At 48.7% G+C, this 25328-nt stretch overlaps 1 protein-coding gene across 1 annotated transcript in view; it reads right to left on the reverse strand.

Annotated features, from left to right (window-relative positions):
- The window catches only part of LOC120941371 (cytochrome P450 2C8-like), a 43978-nt gene extending 35849 nt beyond the window's left edge, over positions 1 to 8129 (reverse strand). The window contains exon 1 of the mRNA XM_040354711.1: positions 7944 to 8129. Coding sequence (XP_040210645.1) covers positions 7944 to 8129 — 186 coding nt within the window. The remainder of the gene's footprint in view (positions 1 to 7943) is intronic.
- Positions 8130 to 25328: the final 17199 nt, after the last annotated feature.

The raw sequence follows: 25328 nt of genomic DNA on the forward strand, positions 1-25328 counted from the left end.
TGTAGCAGAGCGTCCCAGAGAGAGCCTGGAAAAGTCCTGTTCGGGGTTTATAACCTCTCCCAGGCTCCTCTCTTATACGTTCAGGGATTTCTGAGCTCTGATCCAGTACGGGTGTTGGCCCTCTCCCCCAGGCCAATTTAAGCTCACCTGTGCAGACAGTCTTGGCTCTGCCCTGGGACACAGATAGTGTTGGTCTGTGAGAGCAAAGAGGTTGGTAAACAAAACTGTTAAGCAATCTATGTGGAAGCTGACAAACTGTAGGTTTGTTCAGCCTGGTAGTGAGGGCATGCATATTGTATAGTTAGAGCCGGTGATCTGACATGCTGGTTCCAGCTATCGTGGAAGTTCCAGCGCATGCGCGAACTGATGCGCTGAGATGGTTCCAGCCATCGGGAAAGTTCCTTCAAGCACTGCGCAGGTGCAAACTTGCTGACGGAAATCCCCGAACGGCGGCCGGCATCCAGGGCGACGTGGATAGTGAGGTAAGTGGCCAGTCGGCCTCACGTCCTCGCTGCGCTCGGACGGCTCGCTTCGCTCGCTCGGCCTCCTGGCTCTTTTTTTAACATCCTCCAATCCACGGGGATGTTAAAGAATGAGCCTGGATGCCGGGCGAGGTTCAGGGATTTCCGTCGGGAAGTTTGCGCCTGCGCAGTCAGTGGAGGAACTTCCCCCATAGGGGAACATTCAGGACAAGTCACCGGGACACGGCTAGGCTTTTTTTGTTTAATTACTTTTGTTTTGTTTCTTCTCTGCACACTGTACAGCACCTGTAAAAATACTTTGTATATAGCACCAATAAACACCCCTCTGTTTTCACTTAGCCCATGGACTTGGTATCTGTGCCTGCTCATCCCAGGGAGCGTTTTGTACCTGCTACCTATCCCCCAGCTTACATATGGTGGAGGCTGCGACCAGCAGTAGTAAGTTACTATTTAAAAGGCCAGTACCTAAAGTGACAACATGGAGGAAATCCTCAAACAAATGGTGTTATCCAACGCTGCACAACAGCAAGCCAATGCTATTGCACAGGAGCAAACCAAGGCGCTGTACCAACAGATTGGTGCTGCACAAGAGCAATCGCAGTGGCAGATTGGTGCTGTACCAGAGAAATCGCAGAGGCTGTTTGAACAGCTTGCCACTGCTGCAGAAGCGGATAGGAAAACCCTGACTAAGGTTGCAGAAACGCTAGCACAGTGGGCACCTGCGGAAATCAAGGATATGGGAAGCAAGCCTTCAGCCATCCATGTGGCTCGCTTTCTGTCCAAGATGACTACGGATGATGATCCAGAGGCCTTCCTGTTAACATTTGAACGGACCGCTGAGAGGGACGGTTGGCCTAACTTACTGTCTGGTGAATCGCAGAAGGCCTACTATGATCTGGAGTCGGCAGAAGCGGGAGACTATGAGAAGGTCAAGCGGGAAATTCTGGGGCGACTCGGTGTCACCTTGGCCGTTCGAGCACAACGGGTCCACAGCTGGTTCTTCCAAGTTGAGAGGCCCCCAAGATCGCAGATGTTCGATCTAATCCACCTGGTGCGAAAATGGCTACAGCCGGAGTCCCTGTCTGCGCCACAAATAGTGGAGCGTGTGGTCATGGACCAATTCCTGAGGTCACTGCCAATACCCCTGCAGAAGTGGGTGAGTCAAGGAGACCCCAATTCGGCAGATAACCTGGTGGAACTCGTTGAGAGGTACTTTGCTGCTGAGAACCTGGTCACCACCCCAACAGCCGCACGGACTTTCCACCCAAAGCCACGGTCTCCCCAGGCAACCGGTAAGACTGTTCCAGGGGAAGTGGGTGGTAAGCATGGCAAGGAAGTAGGGGGGAGGATTTTTGGTGCCAGGACTGAAGTTTGGCGTCCCAAACAAGGGAGACCACTGCCTGTCAGCAAACCGAACTGGGGAAACATCAGGTGTTTTCGTTGCCAAGAACTGGGACATGTTGCAGCAAACTGTCCATTGACTGATGAACCAATGCAGTGTGATCTGTCCATTAGAAGGCAGTCTATGTTTGCTGCTGTTTCATGCGCTGCAGCGCCAAATGTGGGGAAACACATGTGTCAAATGACTGTTAATAATAAGCCTATTATGTCCTTGCTGGACTCTGGAAGTCTGGTTACTTTGGTTACAGCTGAGCTGGTTGAAACTATGAATTTTCATGCTAAAAAAGTTGCTGTGTACATGGGGATAACCGGGAGTATCCTATAGCCACAGTTCAGTTTAAAACTGGCTTAGGTACGGTGTCCCATGCGGTCGGACTTGTGCCCCACTTGGTGCACGAGGCCATCATTGGTAGGGACTTCCCTACGTTTTGGGAACTGTGGGATCGTCCCGACCCGGTCGCAGTACCTGACTCAGTCGCAGAGCCAGAACTCCTGGCTAATTCTGATATTGGGGGTTCAGGGGACTCATCTCGGGGCTCTCCGAGCTTTCCTTTCTCAGTTATGGCAGGAGAGCTGGAGGAGCCTGAGGAAGTCCCCACAACCAGTAGAGCCGGACAGCCGTCTGCTGACTCTGAGCCTACGTTGGAGTTTGCTGACCTTAATGTGCACAAGGAAAATTTTGGTACTGAGCAGAGAAAAGAACCTACCCTCACCAGGGCCTGGGAAAATGTAATGGTGATTAATGATGTACCTGTTGAACCAGGGGATAGGACCTGTTTTCCTTATTTCTGCAGCAATGAGGATTTACTGTATCGTGTATGTAAAATGAATGATGAAGTGGTTGAGCAGTTGGTGGTCCCTAAGCCATATAGGCAGGTGGTGTTGGAACTTGCTCATGGGCACTTGCTAGGAGGCCATTTAGGGGTTGAGAAAACCACTGAAAGAGTGTTGCACAGGTTTTACTGGCCTGGGATACAGAAAAATATTGAGAATTATTGTCAATCCTGTCCTGTGTGTCAGATGTCAGCCCCACAGCCTCACTTCCGAAGTCCTTTAGTGCCCGTGCCCATTATTGAAGTGCCCTTTGAAAGGATTGCCATGGACCTTGTGGGTCCGCTCCCCAAATCTGCCCGTGGTCATCAGCATATCCTCGTGATCATGGATTACGCTACCCGTTACCCTGAGGCCGTTCCCTTACGCGCTGCGTCTGCTAAAAACATTGCAAAGAGCTGTTCATGGTGTTCAGTCGGGTTGGCATCCCTAAAGAAATCCTTACAGACCAGGGTACCCCATTTATGTCACGGATAACTAGGGAGCTGTGCAAGTTATTTAAGGTGACGCAGTTGCGAACCTCGGTGTATCATCCTCAAACGGATGGCTTGGTGGAACGCTTCAATAAGACATTAAAGAGTATGTTAAAGAAGGTTGTGGACAAGGATGGGAGAAACTGGGACTTCCTGATACCGTACTTGATGTTCGCCATCAGGGAGGTTCCCCAGTCCTCTACGGGGTACTCTCCATTTGAGCTGCTCTATGGGAGACACCCTCGAGGACTCTTAGACATAGCCAAGGAAACTTGGGAGGGGGAACAGACACCCCACAAAAGTGTCATTGAGCATATCGCTCAAATGCAGGAGAGGATTGCAGCAATCATGCCGGTGGTAAAGGAACACTTACTGCAGGCCCAAGCAGCCCAACAGAGAATATACAACAGGGGGGCCCAACTCCGTGTTTTCTCACCTGGTGACAGGGTCCTCGTGTTGGTTCCCACTGTTGAGAGCAAGTTCCTGGCTAAGTGGCAGGGTCCCTTTGAAGTAATTGAAAAAGTTGGGGAGGTCAATTACAAGGTGTATCAACCAGGTAAAAGGAAGCCTGAACAAATTTACCACATAAATCTGTTAAAGCCCTGGAAGGATAGACTAGCGTTGACTACGAGGTCCCTCCCTGTAATGCCTAAAGGTATTGAGTCCCCTCTGATCCCTGAGGTCACCATTCCAGACACCCTGTCATGTTTCCAAAAACAGGAAGCTAGAGAGTTCCTGATAAGGAATAGAGAGAAATTTTCAGAGTTGCCTGGCACGACCTCAGCAGTTCAGCATGACATTGTTACTGAACCGGGGGTCCGTGTCAAGCTCAAGCCGACACGTAACCGAATTCCTGAAGCGAGGAGAAAGGACATCAGTGATGAAGTTAGAAGGATGTTGGAGCTAGATGTCATTGAGGAATCCAATAGTGACTGGTCTAGCCCCATCGTGTTAGTCCCAAAACCGGATGGCACTTGGAGGTTCTGCAATGACTTTAGGAAGCTTAATGCAGTGACAAAGTTTGACACGTACCCAATGCCCAGAGTGGACGAACTTATAGACCGACTTGGCAAAGCTCGCTATCTGACTACTTTGGACTTGACAAAAGGGTATTGGCAAATACCCCTGACTGGTAGCACCAAAGAGAAGACTGCATTTGTAACCCCGGAGGGATCCTTTCAATATAAGAAAATGCCTTTTGGGTTGCAAAATGCCCCTGCGACGTTTCAGAGGGCTATGGACAGGACCCTAAGGCCTCACCGACAGTATGCAGCAGCCTATCTAAATGACATAGTGGTACATAGCACTGACTGGGAGTCTCACTTGCCCCGTGTCCAGGCTGTCCTTGATTCCCTCTTCAAAGAAGGATTTACGGCAAATCCCCAAAAATGTGGCATCGGTCTAGAGGAAGCCAAGTATTTGGGCTACACTATTGGCCGTGGTGTCATAAAGCCCCAGGTGAATAAAATAGAAGCCATCCAGGAGTGGCCACGTCCTGCAAATAAAAAGCAGGTCAGGGCTTTTCTTGGCATTGCGGGGTATTATAGAAGGTTTATCCCAAATTTTGCAACTATAGCTGCCCCACTGACAGACCTTACGAAAGGGAAAGACTCCGTAATGGTGAAATGGTCCCCAGTAGCGGAAGAATCTTTCCAAGTCCTGAAAAAAGCTCTTTGTGCACAGCCAGTGCTATACTCCCCTGATTTCGCCAAAGACTTTTTGGTTCAAACGGATGCCTCTGATGTGGGTATCTGGGCAGTACTATCACAGGTACACAATGGGGAAGAACACCCTGTGGTGTACCTAAGCAGAAAGCTTAATGACCATGAGAAAAAATATGCAGTCATTGAAAAGGAGTGTTTAGCCATAAAGTGGGCCGTGGATGCACTCAGGTACTACTTGTTGGGGCGCCAATTTGACTTGATAACTGACCATGCTCCCCTAAAATGGATGGCCCAAAAGAAGGAGACGAATAGACGGGTAAACCGGTGGTTTTTGGCCCTACAGGATTACTCCTTCATGGTAAAACACAGGCCAGGTGTTGAAATGGGGAATGTAGATGCCCTGTCCCGTCTTCACTCCTGTTGGGCTACAGGTGTTCCAACCCTGGGGTTGAAACAAGGGGGGAGGATGTGTAGCAGAGCGTCCCAGAGAGAGCCTGGAAAAGTCCTGTTCGGGGTTTATAACCTCTCCCAGGCTCCTCTCTTATACGTTCAGGGATTTCTGAGCTCTGATCCAGTACGGGTGTTGGCCCTCTCCCCCAGGCCAATTTAAGCTCACCTGTGCAGACAGTCTTGGCTCTGCCCTGGGACACAGATAGTGTTGGTCTGTGAGAGCAAAGAGGTTGGTAAACAAAACTGTTAAGCAATCTATGTGGAAGCTGACAAACTGTAGGTTTGTTCAGCCTGGTAGTGAGGGCATGCATATTGTATAGTTAGAGCCGGGACACGGCTAGGCTTTTTTTGTTTAATTACTTTTGTTTTGTTTCTTCTCTGCACACTGTACAGCACCTGTAAAAAGACTTTGTATATAGCACCAATAAACACCCCTCTGTTTTCACTTAGCCCATGGACTTGGTATCTGTGCCTGCTCATCCCAGGGAGCGTTTTGTACCTGCTACCTATCCCCCAGCTTACAGGGGGATATTTATTATAGCAAAAAGGAAAAAATATGGATTTTTTTTCAAAATTGTCGCTCTATTTTTGTTTATAGCGCAAAAAATAAAAACCGCAGAGGTGATCAAATGCCACCAAAAGAAAGCTCAATTTGTGGGGAAAAAAAGGACGCCAATTTTGTTTGGGAGCGACGTCGCACGACCGCGCAATTGTCAGTTAAATCGACGCAGCGCCGAATTGCAAAAACTGGCCGGGTTCTTTAGCTGCCTAAAGTTCCGGGTCCTAAGTGGTTAAATAAAATCTGAGACGGTGATATGAGGACATTGTGATTAAATGATGACTGTCATAAAGTAATTGTAAAGTCTTGTTTTTTTTTTTTTCCCCTATGTAGCAGAATCTTTAACCTCTTCCAGTCTAAATGAAAACCTTTGAGGTCGCAGACCCGCTGACATACTTCAATATGTGGATAAATATATATATATATATATATACGCTGCGCTTTCCAAAGTCAAACACTATACCAGTGTAAAAAGAAACACCTAAAAACCTCCAATAGTGAAAAATAAATAAATGAATAAAAAAACGTCTTTCCTAACAATGGAAAGTGACAATAGTGCAATAAATGAACACATATATTAAATATAAAAAATACATATATAAAAGCATAAACAATGTCTTAATGAGAGGGCACACCTGGGCACTGCCCAGGGGCCCTAGCTGCATGGGGGGGCCCCTGCACTTTCCCCAAAGTAGCTGGTCCTTGAGCCCACACTGTCCCAGGAATTGGGGGCCCCATGATGGCACTGAGAGTGATAGATACACAGAGGAGGCAGTCTGCCTCCTACCTACTTGTTGTCTGTTTACCTTCAATGTCATCACTGTAGGGGCCCCAGAGCATTACTTTGCCCAGGGGCCCATGATGCTATTAAGACGGCCCTGTCGGTGGGGGGGCACGTGCATGCATACCCTGAACCCAGAAGAAAGGCCATGATGAACAGGTACGTGGCCCCCAGCCTTGGGCTGTCGCCTGCTCACCATACAACTGCTGTGGGCGGGTGGCAAGCGGTTAAAACTCCGCACATGAATGTACATTTGTCTGCAAACAAATCCCTATTCATTGCTGTTGGGATTGAGAAGCCTTTGCTTGCATATCAAAGGCTTCTCATAGACCGTGCTGGTACAGACACCCCCCCCCCCCATTGCGTCAGTAAAGTATTAGTTACATTGTTTAGAATTTGTTAAGATTTGATTAGTGATCTAATAAGTAAACTTTGCCAAGAGAGAGTTGGGACCCCCAGATAAAAGTAGCATTGGATGTCTATGGCCATAAAACAAAATTTTTTTGCAACCCCTTAATAGAACCTGTTAATGGCACATTTGGGCCAACAACGGGCCTAAACATGCCATTTTTAATAGACATGTGCACTGCCGAAAAATGTGTTCGTTTTCGTTATATTATATATTTTTCCATCTTTCGGAAATTCAGAAATTCAGTAAATACGAAAATTCGGAAATTTAAAAATCCAAATTTTCCGATTTTCACATTTCAGAATTTGGAATTTTCGAATTTAGGATTTTCGAAACTCCGATTTAGGAATCTTGGAATTTGGAATTGTCGAGTTTCGGATTTTCGAAACACCGATTTTCTAATCTCCAATTTTGGAATTCAGAAATTCGAAAAATTCGGAAATTCGGAAATTCAAAAATTCGGAAATTCAAAAATCCAAATTTTCCGATTTTTCGAATTTCCGATTTTCACATTTCCCAACTCCAATTTTCTAATCTGCGATTTTGGAATTTCGAAATTAGAGATTCAAATTTCGAAATTCCAAATTTTCAGATTTTATAATTTCCGATATTATAATCTCCAATTTTCTAATCTACGATTTTTGAATTTCAAAATTTAGAATTTTCGAAATTTTTTATTTTTTGAGTTTCCGAAATTGTAATATTCAGAATTTCCGAAATTTTTAAATTTGTGAATTCGGAAATCCGAAAATTCGGAATGAACAAATTTGGAACTCATTTGGAACTAAACGAATTGCACGTGTCTAATTTTTACTAGGTTGAATTCTTTGTTCGTGTGATATGTGTTTTTATGTATCTGTTGTGCAAGTGAGATGCGTTCCTTAGTCACGTACCTCTGGAAAGTGTTTGCAGCCAGCATTCACCCCAATATATTGGAGGGTCCCGAGGAGAGGCAGCGGGGACGGTCCTGGAGGTAAAGACTTGTATTTCTTTGGCTTTCTCCAAAGGGAAATGAGGAGGAGGAGGAGGGCGAGGAGGAAAGAAAAGGCCACCGCGAGCACCGGAAGTACACTCATCATTCTGCAATTGTCCACAGAAGAGTTGTTTGTTAAAGGGGACCTGTTAGTAACTTTACAAGACTCTGTAGGAAAACAAATCCTAACATGTTACAATTTACACAACAGCAATATTTTTTCAGAAAAGCTCCACCTTTTATCACTAATAAAGAAAGGATGAGCTTTTTTTTGGTACTGCGACATTATGGCGGACACTTCAGACACTTTTGGGACCATTGGAATTGACTAATCACTGGTTATACATTGTATGAACAGAAGATCAGCATTTCTCTCCCTGACAGGACCGGGAGCTGTGTGTTTACACACACAGCTCCCAGTCCTCGCTCTGTAACGAGCCATCGCGTGTGCCCGGCGTGCACGGGAGTCGGGGGAGAGCCCCTAGTGGCCTGCGCGAGAGCCGACGTTATTGTACGGGCTCTCGCGCAGGGGAGACGACCTGCTGCTGTAAAACGACGGCGACTGGTCAGCAAATAGTTAAAGGTAACGACTCAAATTCAAAAGAAGTAATAATATACAAAATTTATTAGACAATTTATACAATTTTTTTTAAAAACATTGGGCTAGATTCAGCCGCCGTCGATACGCCGTCGTAAGTCTGAATCCTCGCCGTCGTATCTTTAAGCGTATGCTCAAATTGAGATACGCTTAAATGTTGCCAAGATACGACCGGCGTAAGTCTCCTACGCCGTCGTATCTTAGGGTGCATATTTACGCTGGCCGCTAGGTGGCGCTTCCGTTGATTTCCGCGTAGAATATGCAAATGAGCTAGATACGCCGATTCACAAACATACGTGCGCCCGGCGGATTTTTTTACTTTGTTTACGTGAGGCTTTTTCCGCCGTAAAGTTCCTCCTGCTATATGAGGCATAGCCAATGTTAAGTATGGACGTCGGGACAGTGTCTAATTTTACGTTGTTTGCGTAAGTCGTTCGCGAATAGGGCTTTGCGTAAATTACGTTCACGTCGAAAGCATTGACTATTTGCGACGTGATTAGGAGCATGCGCACTGGGATACGTTCACGGACGGCGCATGCGCCGTTCGTTAGAGATGTAATTTACGCGGGGGTCATGTTTTATTTACGTAAAACACGCCCACCTCTTCACAATTTGAATTAGGCGCGCTTACGCCGGCACATTTACGCTACGCCGCCGTAACATAGGGCGCAGGTTCTTTTTGAATACAGAACCTGCCTCACTAAGTTATGGCGGCATAGCGTATGTGAGATACGCTACGCCCGCACAAAGTTACGGCGGGCTTTCTGAATCTAGCCCATAGTTGATACATAGGTGCGTGACTTTTCCACAGTGGTCCAGTGAGGCCCAACCCGTTTCGGGACTTGGTCCCTTCGTCAGGGACTAATGTCCTGCGTGGAGTCACACTGTATGTAATACAAATAACCATATTTTAAAATGTATACATAGTTAGATTAGATTACATATCTATACAAAGCAGGAGAGCACAATGAGTGCACAACATACAAATCATACCCGTCACCATGTATGTAGACTTGTGGCTGAGCCGACAAGTATCCAGGCGATGGCAAAAACAGCCCCCCCAACGGAAAGTAAACAGGGGGCACAGCGGGGCTGGACCACCTCAAAAACTCCGAACAAGCCCAAAAGGTGCCAAATCAAAGCTGACAGAACGTCAGTATAGCTCCCAATCCTAGACATAACCAAAATCTAAATGAAGAGTAAGGTAATGATCTGAGAGATGCATACATAGGAGAATACAAGGTCAAGGGTGTTGCCATCTGTCCGTATTTTTCCGGACAGTTTCGTAAAAACGGGCACTTTTTTCCCCCGTTCGTAAATGTCCGTGGTTGCGGAAATGTGCCAGTTAAAATAGCCTAGATCGGTTTGGCTTGGAACTGCGCAGGGGTTGATTGGAGGCAGGGGGTGATGGTGGCTGTGGTGGCACCGCAGAGGGGGATGGAGGCAGGGGGAGATTGAAGTCAGGGGGTGTTGGTGGCAGGGGGTGTTAGTAGCACCGCAGAGGGGGATGTTGGCATCGCAGAGGGTGGGGGTGGAGATAGGAGTTCTTGGTGGCACCACAGAGGGGAATGGAGGCAGGGGGCCTGGGGGAGATTAGAGGCAGGGGGAGATTGTGGCACCGCAGAGGGGGGTGTAGGCAGGGGGTGTTGGTGGCAGAGGGGGATGGAGGCAGGGGGTAAATTATTTGCCCTTATTATATCGAAAATAACAAAGATATGTTTTTTTATCTTAATATCTACCTTAAATCACATTGCTATTTGCCTAGCGTACTTGTTTGTAGCCAAAATACTGAAATTTGCACCTAAAAATGTAATTTAGTAACTTTTGTGAAATGTCAGTAAAAACGTGGCTGCGCCAGTAAATTTTGGGTGTGGTGCCAGTAAATTTCAGACTGGTAGGTTGGCAACACTGCCGGGCTGTGGCATGTACAGTATATATTTCTTCAGGTCAAAGGAGGATAGACTGAGAAATGAGTAGAGTTAGTATTAACAAGGATGTTGAAGTCACTGAGAATGATTAATTTCGGGAGGGAGAAAATCGGGTAGCCAGACGGAGAAGTCATCGAGGAAGGTTGGTACCGGTCCAGGGGGACCAGTCAGGGGCGGATCCAGAGTCTAGTCTCGGGAAGGGGCACTGCCAGAAAATAAAGTGTTGCTTACAGAACGGTATTTAACGTATCGTACAGTCCTAACCTTGTTTAACCACTTGAGGACCGCCGCACACAGATATACGTCTGCAAAATGGCACGGCTGGGCACAAGGGCGTACAGGTACATCCCCTTTAACCACTTAAGGGCCCCTTCACGCCGATATACGTCGGCAGAATGGCACGGCTGGGCACATCAACGTACCTGTACGTGGCCCTTTAAGCCCAGCCGTGGGGTCACACGCGTGCGCCGCCGGCACGTGCACGCGACCCGGTCCGAAGCTCCGCGGCCGTGGGACCCGCGGACCCGATCGCCGCTGGAGTCCCGCGATCGGTCCCTGGAGCTGAAGAACGGGGAGAGGTGAGTGTAAACACAGCTTCTCTGTTCTTCACTGTGGCGCCGCCATTGATCGTGTGTTCCCTTATATAGGGAAACACAATAAATTACGGCACACCTACAGCCACACCCCCCTACAGTTACAAACAGAGATGAGGTCACACTTAACCCCTTCAGCGCCTCCTTGTGGTTAACTCCTAAACTGCAATTGTCATTTTCACAGTAATCAATGCATTTTTTGCTGTGAAAATGACAATGGTCCCAAAAATGTGTCAAAATTGTCCGATGTGTCCGCCATAATGTCGCAGTCAGGATAAAAATCGCAGATCGCCCGCCATTACAAAAAAAATGATTAATTGAAAATGCAATAAAACTATCCCTTATTTTGTAGACGCTATAAATTTTGCGCAAACCAATCGATAAACGCTTATTGCAATTTTTTTTACCAAAAATAGGTAGAAGAATACGTATCGGCCTAAACTGAGGAAATAAAAAGTTTTTTTATATATGTTTTTGGGGGATATTTATTATAGCAAAAAGTAAAAAATATTGCATTTTTTTCAAAATTGTCGCTCTGTTTCTGTTTATAGCGCAAAAAATAAAAACCGCAGAGGTGATCAAATACCACCGAAAGAAAGCTCTATTTGTGGGAAAAAAAGGGACGCCAGTTTTGTTTGGGAGACACGTCGCACGACCGCGCAATTGTCTGTTAAAGCGACGCAGTGCCGAATCGCAAAAAGGGGCAAGGTCCTTTAGCTGCATAATGGTCCGGGGCTTAAGTGGTTAAAACAGTGACACGTTTATCATTCCAGATTAATTATTACATTGCAAACAGACAGTTTAACCACATATAACTTTATTATTACAAAGATCATTAGCGGCTCTTTAACAATGCGATCGGCTGTGTCCAATCAGAGCCGGTCACATGTAAACGCGGAGATGCCGGTAATCGTCGCTCCTCGCCTCACACTGACAGATTGTGAGGAGAGCCGATCAATCAGCGCCATCTCCTCACAGTGGACATCTAGGCATGTAATCAGGGCACTGATTACAATAAATCCCCCACAGTGCCAACAGTGAGTGCCCACCAGTGCCAGCAAACAGTGCCCACAAGTGCCAGCAATCGGAAACCCATTAGAGATGCCAGTCAGTGCTGGCTATCACTGCTGCCCTTCAATGCCCATCAATGCCACCCATCAATGCTCATCAGTCCAGCCTATCTGTGCCCACCAGTGCCACCCATCTGTACCCACCAGTGCCGCTTATCAGTGCCCATATGTGCATCATATTTGGGCCACCTAAACAGTGCCCATAAGTGCCATCTCATCACTGCAGCCTCAGTGTGCATCACTGCAGCCTATCAGTGCCGCCTCATCAGCGCCCATCAATGTCTATCCGTGCAGCCTATCCATGCCGCCTATCTGTGCTTACCAGTGCCACATATCAGTGCAGCATATTTGTGCCTCCTCATCAGTGCCACCTAGACAGTGCCCATAAGTGCCACCTCATCAGTGCCCATCAGTGTAGCCTATCAGTGCCGCCTCATCAGCGCCCATCAATGCCTATCCGTGCAGCCTATCCATGCCGCCTATCTGTGCTTACCAGTGCCACATATCAGTGCAGCATATTTGTGCCTCCTCATCAGTGCCACCTAGACAGTGCCCATAAGTGCCACCTCATCAGTGCCCATCAATGCCCATTGGTGCTGCCTATCCATGCCGCCTATCTGTTCCCACCAGTGCCGCTTATCAGTGCCCATAAGTGCAGCATATTTGTGCCTCCTCATCAGTGCCACCTAAACAGTGCACATAAGTGCCACCTCATCAGTGCCCATAAGTGCTACCTCATCAGTGCAGACTATCAGTGCCCATCAGTGCCGCCTCATCAGAGCACATCGGTGCCCACAAGTGCCGCCTATCTGTGCCCACCAGTGCCGCCTATCTGTGCCCACAAGTGCAACAGATCAGTGCCCATAAGTGTGGCATTTTTGTGCCTCCTCATCAGTGCCACCTAAACAGTGCCCATAAGTGCTGCCTCATCAGTGCAGCCCATCAGTGCCGCCTCATTAGCGGCCTTCAGTGAAGGAGAATAATTACTTATTTACAAAATTTACTGACAGAAACTATGAAAAACTTTTTTCTTTTTTCAAAATTTTCTGTCTTTTTTTTTCTTGGAAAGGATAAACAATCCAGCAGGGGGCGCGTGCGCTGATTGGCCAGAGGGGGAGCCAATCAGCGGGTCTGGCGGAAGCGATGTCCGCCGGCCACCCACGATCGCTCCCCGCAGAGTTAGAACAGCGGTCTGCCGATGTAAACAATGCAGACCGCCGTTCTGTCAGAGATGAACACTCTGTTCATCTCTTGTGTTTCTGCTAACCAGGAACACGGATCACTCTGTTCATCGAGTGAATCCATCCCCCCCCCCACGCAGTTAGAAAGCGCCCCCTAGGGATACAGTTAACCCTTTGATCGCCCCTGATGTTAACCCCTTCCCTGCCAGTGTCATTAGTCCAGTGACAGTGCATATTTTTAGCACTGATCACTGTATTCGTGTCACTGGTCCTCAAAAAAAGTGTCAAAAGTGTCAGTTAGTGTCCGATTTGACCGCCGCAATTTTAAGTAAATCATTGTTTTTATCTCACCTGTGCAGCTCTCTTCCCTCCAATACTCCCCTGGGTAATGACTATCATCTTCTTCCTCTTAACCTTCTAATGACATAATAAAGCCTCCTTTATTGGGCGCGGAGAGAAGTTACTCAGCTTTTATGGATAGATTTATGTCTGGGCTGGGTCTACACACAATGTGGGTGGCAGTGATGGGCACTGGTGGGTGACACAGATAGGCATCACTGCTAGGTGGCACTGATAATGAAGCACTGATGGGCACTGATTGGCACCACTGGTGGGAATAACTCGGAAATACTTGGAAACACTCAGGGCTAGATTCAGAGAGGAGATACGACGGCGTATCTCTGAGTCCGGCCGGTCGTATCTATGCGCCTGATTCAGAGAATCAGTTACGCATAGATATCCCTAAGATCCGACCGGCGTAAGTGTCTTACACCGTCGTATCTTAGGCTGCATATTTACGCTGGCCGCTAGGTGGCGCTTCCGTATAGTTAAGCGAGGAATATGCAAATTAGCTAGATACGCCGATTCAAAAAAAGGTACGTCCGGCCGGCGCATTTTTTTACGTCGTTTTCGTAAGGCTTTTTTCGGCGTATAGTTACCCCCGCTATATGAGGCGTATCCTATGTTAAGTATGACCGTCGTTCCCGCGTCGAGTTTTGGAAATTTTACGTCGTTTGCGTAAGTCGTTCGCGAATAGGGCTGTACGTAAGTTACGTTCACGTCGAAAGCATTGACGATTTGCGGCGGAATTTTGAGCATGCGCACTGGGCATGCGCCGTTCGTAAAAAACGTCAAATACGCGGGGTCACAGTTAATATTCATAAAACACGCCCACATCATCCACATTTGAATTAGGCGGGCTTACGCTGAAACAGATACGTTACGCCGATGTAACTAAGGGCGCAAGTTCTTTCTGAATACAGAACTTGCGCCCTGAATTACGTTACGCCGGGCGTAAAGATAGACGATTCTATCTGAATCTAGCCCTCAGTTCCCAAGTGTTTCGGAGCTTTTTCCTGAGGGTTTCCAAGATCAGCCGAGCTGTCCCCTGAGTTTTTCTGAGGCTCCCTGGCGCCCCCCACTTCTGGCCACATGCGGTATTGCATGCCATAGAAGTCAATGCAGAACGAATTATCTTTGTTTTCATTGACTTTTATGGGGAAAATCGCTTTGATATGCGAGTGCTTTGGATTACAAGTGTAGCGCTCACCCCCGAAGGAGCCGCTGATTAGTTTGGGATCGGCTTACTGAGTTACCTTCTTGACTTGGTCTAGGGGTGATTTCTGTGAGTGTGAATAAAGAGCAAGTGTCCAGACACCAATCTAGTTTTCAATGCTTTATTCCAAGGCCCAACACGGCCAACATCAACATGGCACACGACAGAGAAAGGTTGATGAGCGTAGAGAGAACTTTATTATAAGGCCTTGGATATGAACAGAGAGCAAGCCTGCTCTCAGCAATGATATAGCTCAATTCGTCGCCACCTCAATCAGGGTGGGTAAAGTGCCCCCGGACAGGTGGTTATCTCAGGCCTGGCAGCCGGAGCGTCACTTGCGGATCACTGGGAGGAAACAGACCTCTGCCACAGGCCTGACTCAGGGCCTCTGCCACAGGCCGGACAACTTGGGATTTGTGAGATCAATTTGAGCAAATCCTCCCAGTTAGTTCAATCAGTGTCACCCACTGACAGCTTGAGCATACCTGTCATATGGTGTGGTGACCGGATCCTAGGGTGACCACGTGTCCCGGACTGCCCGGGATTATCCCGTAATTAAAATGTGAGTCCCGTGTCCCGAGCACCTTCAATCCGGGACAATACATTGTCCCGGAATGAAAAAAGGACTGGCTGCCAGCCTGCCAGTGTAATAAAATATTGCCAAACTCACTGGTTGCTACGGCCGCCCCGCTTGGCGTGTAGCAACCAGTGACGTCACATGCAGAGAGGGCAAAGGGAGGCGGCCCGCCGAGGGAACAGGCCTTTACCAGTACTGCCTCCGACTCCACCCCCGGCCGCGGCAGCAGCAGAGAGAGCAGCATCGCAAGTCACTCACATCACCGCTGAATCCGAGTCCTCCGACCAGACCTTTACCTCCAGTCCAGTGGCCTCTCGGCGCCGGTGGGCGGCGGCATTCTGCAGTGCCTTAGATCCACCGGCTCGGCTCAGCTGTCCCCGGTCCGTCCCGACTCCCGACCTCCCGCTCCCGCAGTGCATTTCAGGCTGCAACCCGTGGCCGCACAACATCCGACCTCCTCCTCCCGCCCGAGAAGCCCAACTGCCTGCAGGTCAGGACCAGGGAACCAAGAAGAGAAGAAGACCAGCCCTGTTTGAAGTCTGCCCCACGAGACCAGAGTGACAGAGTCCAGGATTAAAAGGTTAGCAAAGCAAATGAAACCAGAGCAGATGATCAGGTGACAAATAGCTTCTGATGGGGCACAGTGTCAGTCACGGCAATTGATGGGCACACTCACACTGGCACTGGCAGCATTTGATCATGGGGCACAGTAGCGGCAATTGATTGGCACACTGGCACTCTGATGGGGCACAGTAGCGGCAATTGATTGGCACACTGGCACTCTGATGGGGCACTGTAGCAACAATTGATCGGCACAATGGCAGCATCTGATGGGGCACAGTAGCGACAATTGATGGGCACACTGACAGCATCTGATGGGGCACAGTAGTTGCAATTGATCGGCACACAGGCAGCATCTGATGGGGCACAGTAGCGGTAATTGATCATCACACTGGCAGCATCTGATGGGGCACAGTAGCGGTAATTGAGCGACACGCTGGCACCATCTGATGGGGCACAGTAGCGGTAATTGATCGACACGCTGGCAGCATCTGATGGGGCACAGTAGCGGTAATTGATCGTCACACTGGCAGCATCTGATGGGGCACAGTAGCGGTAATTGATCGTCACACTGGCAGCATCTGATGGGGCACAGTAGCGGTAATTGATCGACACGCTGGCAGCATCTGATGGGGCACAGTAGCGGTAATTTATCATCACACTGGCAGCATCTGATGGGGCACAGTAGCAGCAATTGTTTGGCACACTGGCAGCATTTGATGGTGCACAGTAGCGGCAATTGATAGGACCACTGGCAGCATGTGATTGGGCACACTGGCGGCAATTGATGGGCACAGTGTCAGCAATTGATGAGTACAATCGCTACGTTTGATGGCACAGTGGCGGCAATTGATGGGCACAGTAGCTGCGTTTGATGGGCACAGTGGCTGCAATTTCTGTTTTGTTTTTTTTCAGTTTGTTTGCTCCCCCACCAACAAAAATTTTGAGCACCACCTGCCACTGCTTTGCCACACTTGTCAGCCTAATTTATTACTGTCCCCCACTTATCAGCTTCATATATTACTGTCCCCCACTTATCAGCTTTATGTATTGCTGTCACAGTAATACACAAAGCCGACAATTGGGGGTCGGGGGGACAGTAATACATGAAGCTGACAAGTGGGGGACAGTAATATATGAAGCCGACAAGTGGGGGACAGTAATATATGAAGCTGACAAGTGGGGGACAGTAATATATGAAGCTGACAAGTGGGGGACAGTAATATATGAAGCTGACAAGTGGGGGACAGTAATATATGAAGCTGACAAGTGGGGGACAGTAATATATGAAGCTGACAAGTGGGGGACAGTAATATATGAAGCTGACAAGTGGGGGCAGTAATACATGTAGCTAACAAGTGGGAAATTTGAAGGTAATACAGGGGAACAACAACTGAGGGGACAATAATAAAGAAGGTGACACAAGTTGGGAACAGTAATGAAGAAGAAGGTGACACAAGTGGGGCGCAGTAACAAAGAAGGTGACACATGTGGGGGACAGTAATGAAGAAGGTGAAAGAATTGGGGGACAGTAATGAAGACGAAGGTGACACAAGTTGGGGACAGTAATGAAGAAGGTGACAAAAGTTAGGGACAGTAATGAAGAAGGTGAAACAATTGGGGGACAGTAATGAAGACGAAGGTGACACAAGTTGGGGACAGTAATGAAGACGAAGGTGACCCAAGTTGGGGACAGTAATGAAGGTGGCACAAGTTGGGGACAGTAATGAAGAAGGTGACACAAGTTGGGGACAGTAATGAAGGTGGCACAAGTTGGGGACAGTAATGAAGAAGAAGGTGACACAAGTTGGGGACAGTAATGAAGGAGAAGGTGACACAAGTTGGGGACAGTAATGAAGGTGACACAAGTTGGGGACAGTAATGAAGGAGAAGGTGACACAAGTTGGGGACAGTAATGAAGGAGAAGGTGACACAAGTTGGAGACAGTAATGAAGGAGAAGGTGACACAAGTTGAGGACAGTAATGAAGTTGACACAAGTGGGGGACAGTAATGAAGGAGAAGGTGACACAAGTTGGGGACAGTAATGAAGGAGAAGGTGACACAAGTTGGGGACAGTAATGAAGTTGACACAAGTGGGGGACAGTAATGAAGGAGAAGGTGACACAAGTTGGGGACAGTAATGAAGTTGACACAAGTGGGGGACAGTAATGAAGGTGACACAAGTTGGGGACAGTAATGAAGGAGAAGGTGACACAAGTTGGGGACAGTAATGAAGGTGGCACAAGTTGGGGACAGTAATGAAGAAGGTGACACAAGTTGGGGACAGTAATGAAGGAGAAGGTGACACAAGTTGGGGACAGTAATGAAGGTGACACAAGTTGGGGACAGTAATGAAGGAGAAGGTGACACAAGTTGGGGACAGTAATGAAGGAGAAGGTGACACAAGTGTGGGGAAAGTAATGAAGAAGAAGGTGACACAAGTGGGGGACAGTAATGAAGAAGAAGGTGACACAAGTTGGGGACAGTAATGAAGGAGAAGGTGACACAAGTTGGGGACAGTAATGAAGGAGAAGGTGACACAAGTTGGGGACAGTAATGAAGGAGAAGGTGACACAAGCAGGGGACAGTAAAGAAGCTGACAAGTGAGGGGATATGAAGGTAACACGGGGGGAACAACTGAGAGAACAGTAATGAAAGTGACACAGGGAACAGAGTGGACGCTAATAAAGGTGACACACAGGGAACTGAGAGGACATTGATGAAGGAGACAGAGAGACCCGAGGGGACACTAAACAGGGTGAATTTGATAAACTTGCCAGAGTAAGTAAAGTACAAAGTACGCCACTGTCACTAAGTGACAGTGGGTGCTGGGGGGGGGGGGGGGGGGGGGGGGTCCCTGAATGGCAGTTTGGAAATGTGGTCACCCTACCGGATCCCCGATGGTTCGTCTAGGCCTCCTGGACAACCTCTAGTTCTAGGTTCCCCCGAGCCGATCCCCCATCGCACAGCCTCCAGCTTAGGATCCTCTCAACAGAAGGTTGGGACCCAGCAAGTCGCTGGGGCCCCTCTCAATGTCAGGATGATGCTCTGCTTGTTGCACAACCTCAGTGAAGCAGGCCACGGTGGTGGGGCCCATGGATGCGCGTACCCTGAAGGTGGGTACTGCACCTGGAACTCGGGCCCCGCATAGAACAACCCGCCAAAAACGGCTGCCCCAGATATACCCCCCTCCCAGCATGCCCAACGAGGAAAGAACTCCTCTGATTGGCTGCTGGGAGAAGGTGGGTCTGTCAGAACAGAACCCCTCTAGCGTAAGGTGACCAGATTTTTAAAATGAAATCCGGGGACATATTTTTTTTTTACTAGTAATGGCAACAATCAGCAACTCTCTGCCCGTCGCCACCCGCCTCACAGGCTCTTAAGTCTTGCTCTTCGGGCCCCGGATACTACTGGATGGGGAGCGGAGGAAGATCAATCCGCCAGGGAAGGCAAGGAGATAGGCAGGTGGCTGGCCAGGATTTGAGCCAAGGCAGAAGAACATGCGAGCGAAGCTGAATGGGCATGTGCCCGAAACTGAAGAAATATTCCCTTTCCGCTCCGACCAGCACATGATCATCAGAAAGGGGCACAGATAATGGAAAAAATACAACAACCCTAAGCTAGTAGGCACGGGGGAGTGGGGGTGTGTAATTCTATTTTTTTTATTTTAATTCTGCACTGACTGTCCTTGAAATTGCCTCTGCCCCCTATTAAATCCAATCTGGGGACAATACCGGGACAGACTTGGTCCGGGGACAGTGGGGTAGATTCAGGAACAATTTCCGCCGGTGTAGACTGAGATGCGCGGCGTAAATGCCAATTTGCGCCGGCATATCTCCGCGCCGTATTCAGCAAACAATATTACGCCGTAACGTAGATTTTTTTTTTTCGTTTGGACCTTTCCACGCCGGTGCGGCGTGGGCGCCCATTTACGCTGGTCTGAACTAGCGCGGCCCTGGTTTTTCTATTTTAAATATGCAAATGAGGGAGTTGGTCCGATTCAGCAAATTACGAATTGCCGGCGCAGGCTACTCCCGGTGCGTGTAACTCTGGTTTGCAGCGGAAAGTTACCCTTTATAAAGCAGGGGTAACTTTACACCAAACTTGCAGAGGTCAGCTGGAGAGCAGCTAAAGCAGCAGCGTTACAAACGAACTGAGCAACAACACTTGCTGGACAACACATAGAGGCGGTCCCCATGTTGGGAGAGGCCCTCAATAATTACAGCCCTCTCCTCTGGGCTGAAATTGGTCATCCGCCCACCTGAGGATTCCTCATCAGCCATAACTGCCCCACCACAATGCAAACCACCTAGCTTGGAAAAAAAAAGCTTCAGTACATTTGCACCTGCAGGGCGGAAGTCTGGGCTGATTCATGGACTGGGCTTTGGTAGTGGGTCGGCGGAGCTCAGGGATCACGCCGGGGCGCAGTTCTGAGCATGTGCAGATTGGGGCATTTACCCCTGGATGTCACTGAGCATGTGCGGTCTAAGATGCGCCCCGGCGTGACCCCTGCGCCACGCTCCCCGCTTCATTAGCATAGGGAGCCACCCATTTTATTCTACCCCGCCTTACGCCGCGCTACGCCGCCTTACGCCGTGTAAAATCCGCCACGCCGGGGCAAGAGACAGGAAAAAAGTTTCCTGAATCACTAGCATGCCTCTCTGCGCTGCTCCGGCGCAGTGTAAAAAAGATGCACTGCGCCGGACCAAAGATCCGCTGATGTTCCTGAATCTGGCCCACTGTCCTCAATCAGGGGACTGTCCCCTGAAACTGGGGATGTCTGGTCACCCTACTCTAGCGCCAACTGCCGCCCAGAGGTGATAACATACCCCTCGCAGACTGACCTACAGGACCGATTCTGAAGTGGGCAGCAGCCTGAATTTCCATAAATCACGAATGGGAGTAAAACTAAGCCTTCCATTCCCCACTAACTTTAGTGTAGCGCCCGCACTGAAAGTAAGGGGGCGCTACACAAGCATTCTCCTGGAACGGATTATACTCGTAATCCGAGGATCCACTGTATGTAAATATAAAGGTGAAATGAGTGATCTGTCCCATTACTGTATTCCATGTCCCCTGGCACATTCCAATCAGGGAATACATTCATTCCCCTCGGTAACTCGGATGCCAATTTGATACGTCAAATCTAATACCAGTAAAATAAGAGACTTGGGGCCAGATTCTCAGAAGAGTTACGCCGGTGTATCTACTGATACACCGGCATAATTCGAATTTCCCGCCGGCGTATCATTATTTTGTATTCACAAAACAAGATACGCCGGAATTAGGCTAGGATCCGACTGGTGTAAATCACTTACACCGTCGGATCCTAAATGCAATACAACGCCAACCGCTAGGTGGCGTTTACGTTCTGGTCTCATTTGTTTATGCAAATGAGCCTGATACGCCGATTCCCGAACGAATTCGCGTAGCGTAGCCGTCGCTTACGTCGTTTGCGTAAGCGTAAGGTTACCCCTGCTATATGAGGGGTAACCTTACGCCAGTCCGCCGTATGCCATGTTAAGTATGGGGTCGGGTCTGCGTCGTCTTTTCCCGTCGGGTACGTCGTTTTCCTAAGTCGTTCTTGAATACGACTTTACGCCAATGACGCACACGTCGGCGTTATTGACGTTTTCCGTCGAGAACTGGAGCATGCGCACTGGGCTATTTTAAGCCCGGCGCATGCGCAGTTCGATCGGCACGGGGGCGCGCTTAGTTTAAATACAAGCCGCCCCCTTTGAATTTACGCGGGGATACGCCGGGCCTTTTACACTACGCCGCCGCAAACTACGGAGCAAGTGCTTGAGGAATACGGCACTTGCTCCAGTAAGTTGTGGCGGCGTAGTGTAAATGGCTTACGCTACGGCCGCCGCAAAAGTACGAGAATCTGGCCCTTGGTGCATAAATAAGTGTAAATAACAGAAAGACGATCGTTCTCTCACCCGTACCGATCCCTGGCTGGTGACGGTGTGCGCTCTCCAGTTCTCTCCTGGCTAATGATTCTCGTCCTGTTCATAACCTGCAGATGGCGAACTTTATATGTTCTCTTTTATAGAATTCAGGGGAAAGTTTATCAACTTCCATGAGGAGATTTATGTCTGGGTGGGTTCTACCTGCGACGTTTGGCTAGTAAAAGCTGAGACAGACGTCTGTCTATACACAATGCAATATTTACAAGTGTAGCGCCTGGTTACTTTTCAGAACCGGTGCTAGTGTAAATTTAGAGGGGGGGTCAGAGAGTTATGTGACTCTGACCAGGTTCATTTATTTAAATTTGGAGCCTCTGTCCCAGCTTTGGCTGTGCTGTGGGTTCATGCTGTTCTCCCATGTACATAAGTATTACAGGCCCCTCCCATGTACATAAGTATTACAGGCCCCTCCCATGTACATAAGTATCGCAGGCTCCTCCCATGTACATAAGTATCACAGGCTCCTCCCATGTACATAAGTATCACAGGCTCCTCCCATGTACATAAGTATCAAAGGCTCCTCCCATGTACATAAGTATCACAGGCTCCTCCCAGGTACATAAGTATCACAGGCTCCTCCCATGTACATAAGTATCACAGGCTCCTCCCATGTACATAAGTATCAAAGGCTCCTCCCATGTACATAAGTATCACAGGCTCCTCCCATGTACATAAGTATCAAAGGCTCCTCCCATGTACATAAGTATCACAGGCTCCTCCCAGGTACATAAGTATCACAGGCTCCTCCCATGTTCATAAGTATCACAGGCTCCTCCCATGTACATAAGTATCACAGGCTCCTCCCATGTACATAAGTATCACAGGCTCCTCCCATGTACATAAGTATCACAGGCTCCTCCCATGTACATAAGTATCACAGACTCCTCCCATGTACATAAGTATCACAGGCTCCTCCCATGTACATAAGTATCACAGGCTCCTCCCATGTTCATAAGTATCACAGGCTCCTCCCATGTTCATAAGTATCACAGGCTCCTCCCATGTACATAAGTATCACAGGCTCCTCCCATGTACATAAGTATCACAGGCTCCTCCCATGTACATAAGTATCACAGACTCCTCCCATGTACATAAGTATCACAGGCTCCTCCCATGTACATAAGTATCACAGGCTCCTCCCATGTACATAAGTATCACAGGCTCCTCCCATGTACATAAGAAGCACAGGCTCCTCCCATGTACATAAGTATCACAGGCTCCTCCCATGTACATAAGTATCACAGGCTCCTCCCATGTACATAAGAAGCACAGGCTCCTCCCATGTTCATAAGTATCACAGACTCCTCCCATGTTCATAAGTATCACAGACTCCTCCCATGTACATAAGTATCACAGACTCCTCCCATGTACATAAGTATCACAGGCTCCTCCCATGTACATAAGTATCACAGGCTCCTCCCATGTACATAAGTATCACAGACTCCTCCCATGTTCATAAGTATCACAGACTCCTCCCATGTACATAAGTATCACAGACTCCTCCCATGTACATAAGTATCACAGGCTCCTCCCATGTACATAAGTATCACAGGCTCCTCCCATGTACATAAGTATCACAGGCTCCTCCCATGTACATAAGTATCACAGGCTCCTCCCATGTACATAAGTATCACAGGCTCCTCCCATGTACATAAGATACAGGTTTGTCTATTAGGGTGGCTGTGTGTCCTCATTTCATTCCGGGACACTGTATTGTCCCGGAATGAAGGTGCCCGGGACACAAATGCGAATTGTGGGACAATCCTGGGCAATCCGGGACACGTGGGCACCCTAGAGAGGAGGGGCCCTCTCCCGCCGCCGATAACGGTGATCTCGCGGCGAATCCGCCGCAGAGACAACCATTTTATCGGAAACCAGACCGCCGGCTGAAGAAGAGGATACCTGGGTTATTGTAGCTAGCTGCTGCCATAACAGCCAACGTATATCTGTGTACGGCGATCCTCAAGTGGTTAACCACTTCCATACCGGGGGGGCACTTACGCACCTTCCTGCCCAGGCCAATTTTCAGCTTTCAGCGCTGTTGCACTTTGAATGACAATTGCGCTGTCATGCTACACTGTGCCCAAACAATATTTTTATCATTTTGTTCCCACAAATAGAGCTTTCTTTTGGTGGTATTTGATCACCTCTGCGGTATTTATTTTTTGTGCAACAACTAAAAAAAGACCAAAAATTTTGAAAAAAAAATATTTTTTATTTTTTGGGTAAATAAGTAAGTTTTCTACTTCGATTATGGGCACCGATGAGGTGGCACTGATGGGCACTGGTGAGGCGACACTGATGGGCATCGGTGAGGCGGCACTGTTTGACACTGACAGGCGGCGCTGGTATGCGGCACTGATGGGCACTCATAGGCGGCACTGATGGGCACTCATAGATGGCACTGATGTGCACTCATAGGCGGCACTGATGGGCACTCATAGATGGCACTGATGGGCACTCATAGGCGACACTGATGGGCACTCATGGGCGGCACATAAGGGTGGCACAGATGGGCACTGATAGGTGGGCACTGGGCATGGAGGGGTGGCACTGATGGACACTGAGGGGTGGCACTGATGGACACTGAGGGGTGGCACTGATGGCATTGCTGGGCATCAATTGTTTATCCCAGTGCCAGTCCCATGTTATCTCATGTTGCCAGTCAGTGCCCCATGGGCACTGAATGGCATCTATTCTCTTTTTTTTTTTTTTACTGCCCATTTCTTTTTTTTTTTACTGCCCTTCCCTGGTGGTCCAGCGTGGGCATCCGAGGGGGGGGCTGCGCTGATAAACAATCAGCGCGAACCCCCCCTGTCAGGAGAGCCGCTGGTCGGCTCTCCTCTACTAGCATCTGCCAGACGCGAGTGAGGAAGAGCCATCAACGGCTCTTCCTGTTTACATCGTGATCAGCCGTGATTGGACCCGGCTGATCATGTGGTAAAGAGCCCCCGCCGGAGGCTCTTTACCGAGATCGGAGATGCAGGGTGTCAGACTGACACCCCGCATCACCGTTTGCCGCGCTGCGCGCCCCCACGGGTGTGCTCCGGCATGAAATCCTGCAGGACGTCAATAGACGTCCAGTCAGGATTTCACAACCACTTCCCGGACGTCAATTGTCCATTGACCGGGCGGGAAGTGGTTAATATCTCCCTTAAATCACATCGCCAATTGCATATTGTACGCGTTTCTGGTCTAAATGCTGAAATTTGCACTGAAAACGGTCATTTTGTAACTTTTGGAAATGCCAGTAAAAAACTTGGCTGTGCCAG

The sequence above is a fragment of the Rana temporaria genome, chromosome 5 (assembly GCF_905171775.1).
Source record: "Rana temporaria chromosome 5, aRanTem1.1, whole genome shotgun sequence".
Classification (NCBI taxonomy): domain Eukaryota; kingdom Metazoa; phylum Chordata; class Amphibia; order Anura; family Ranidae; genus Rana; species Rana temporaria.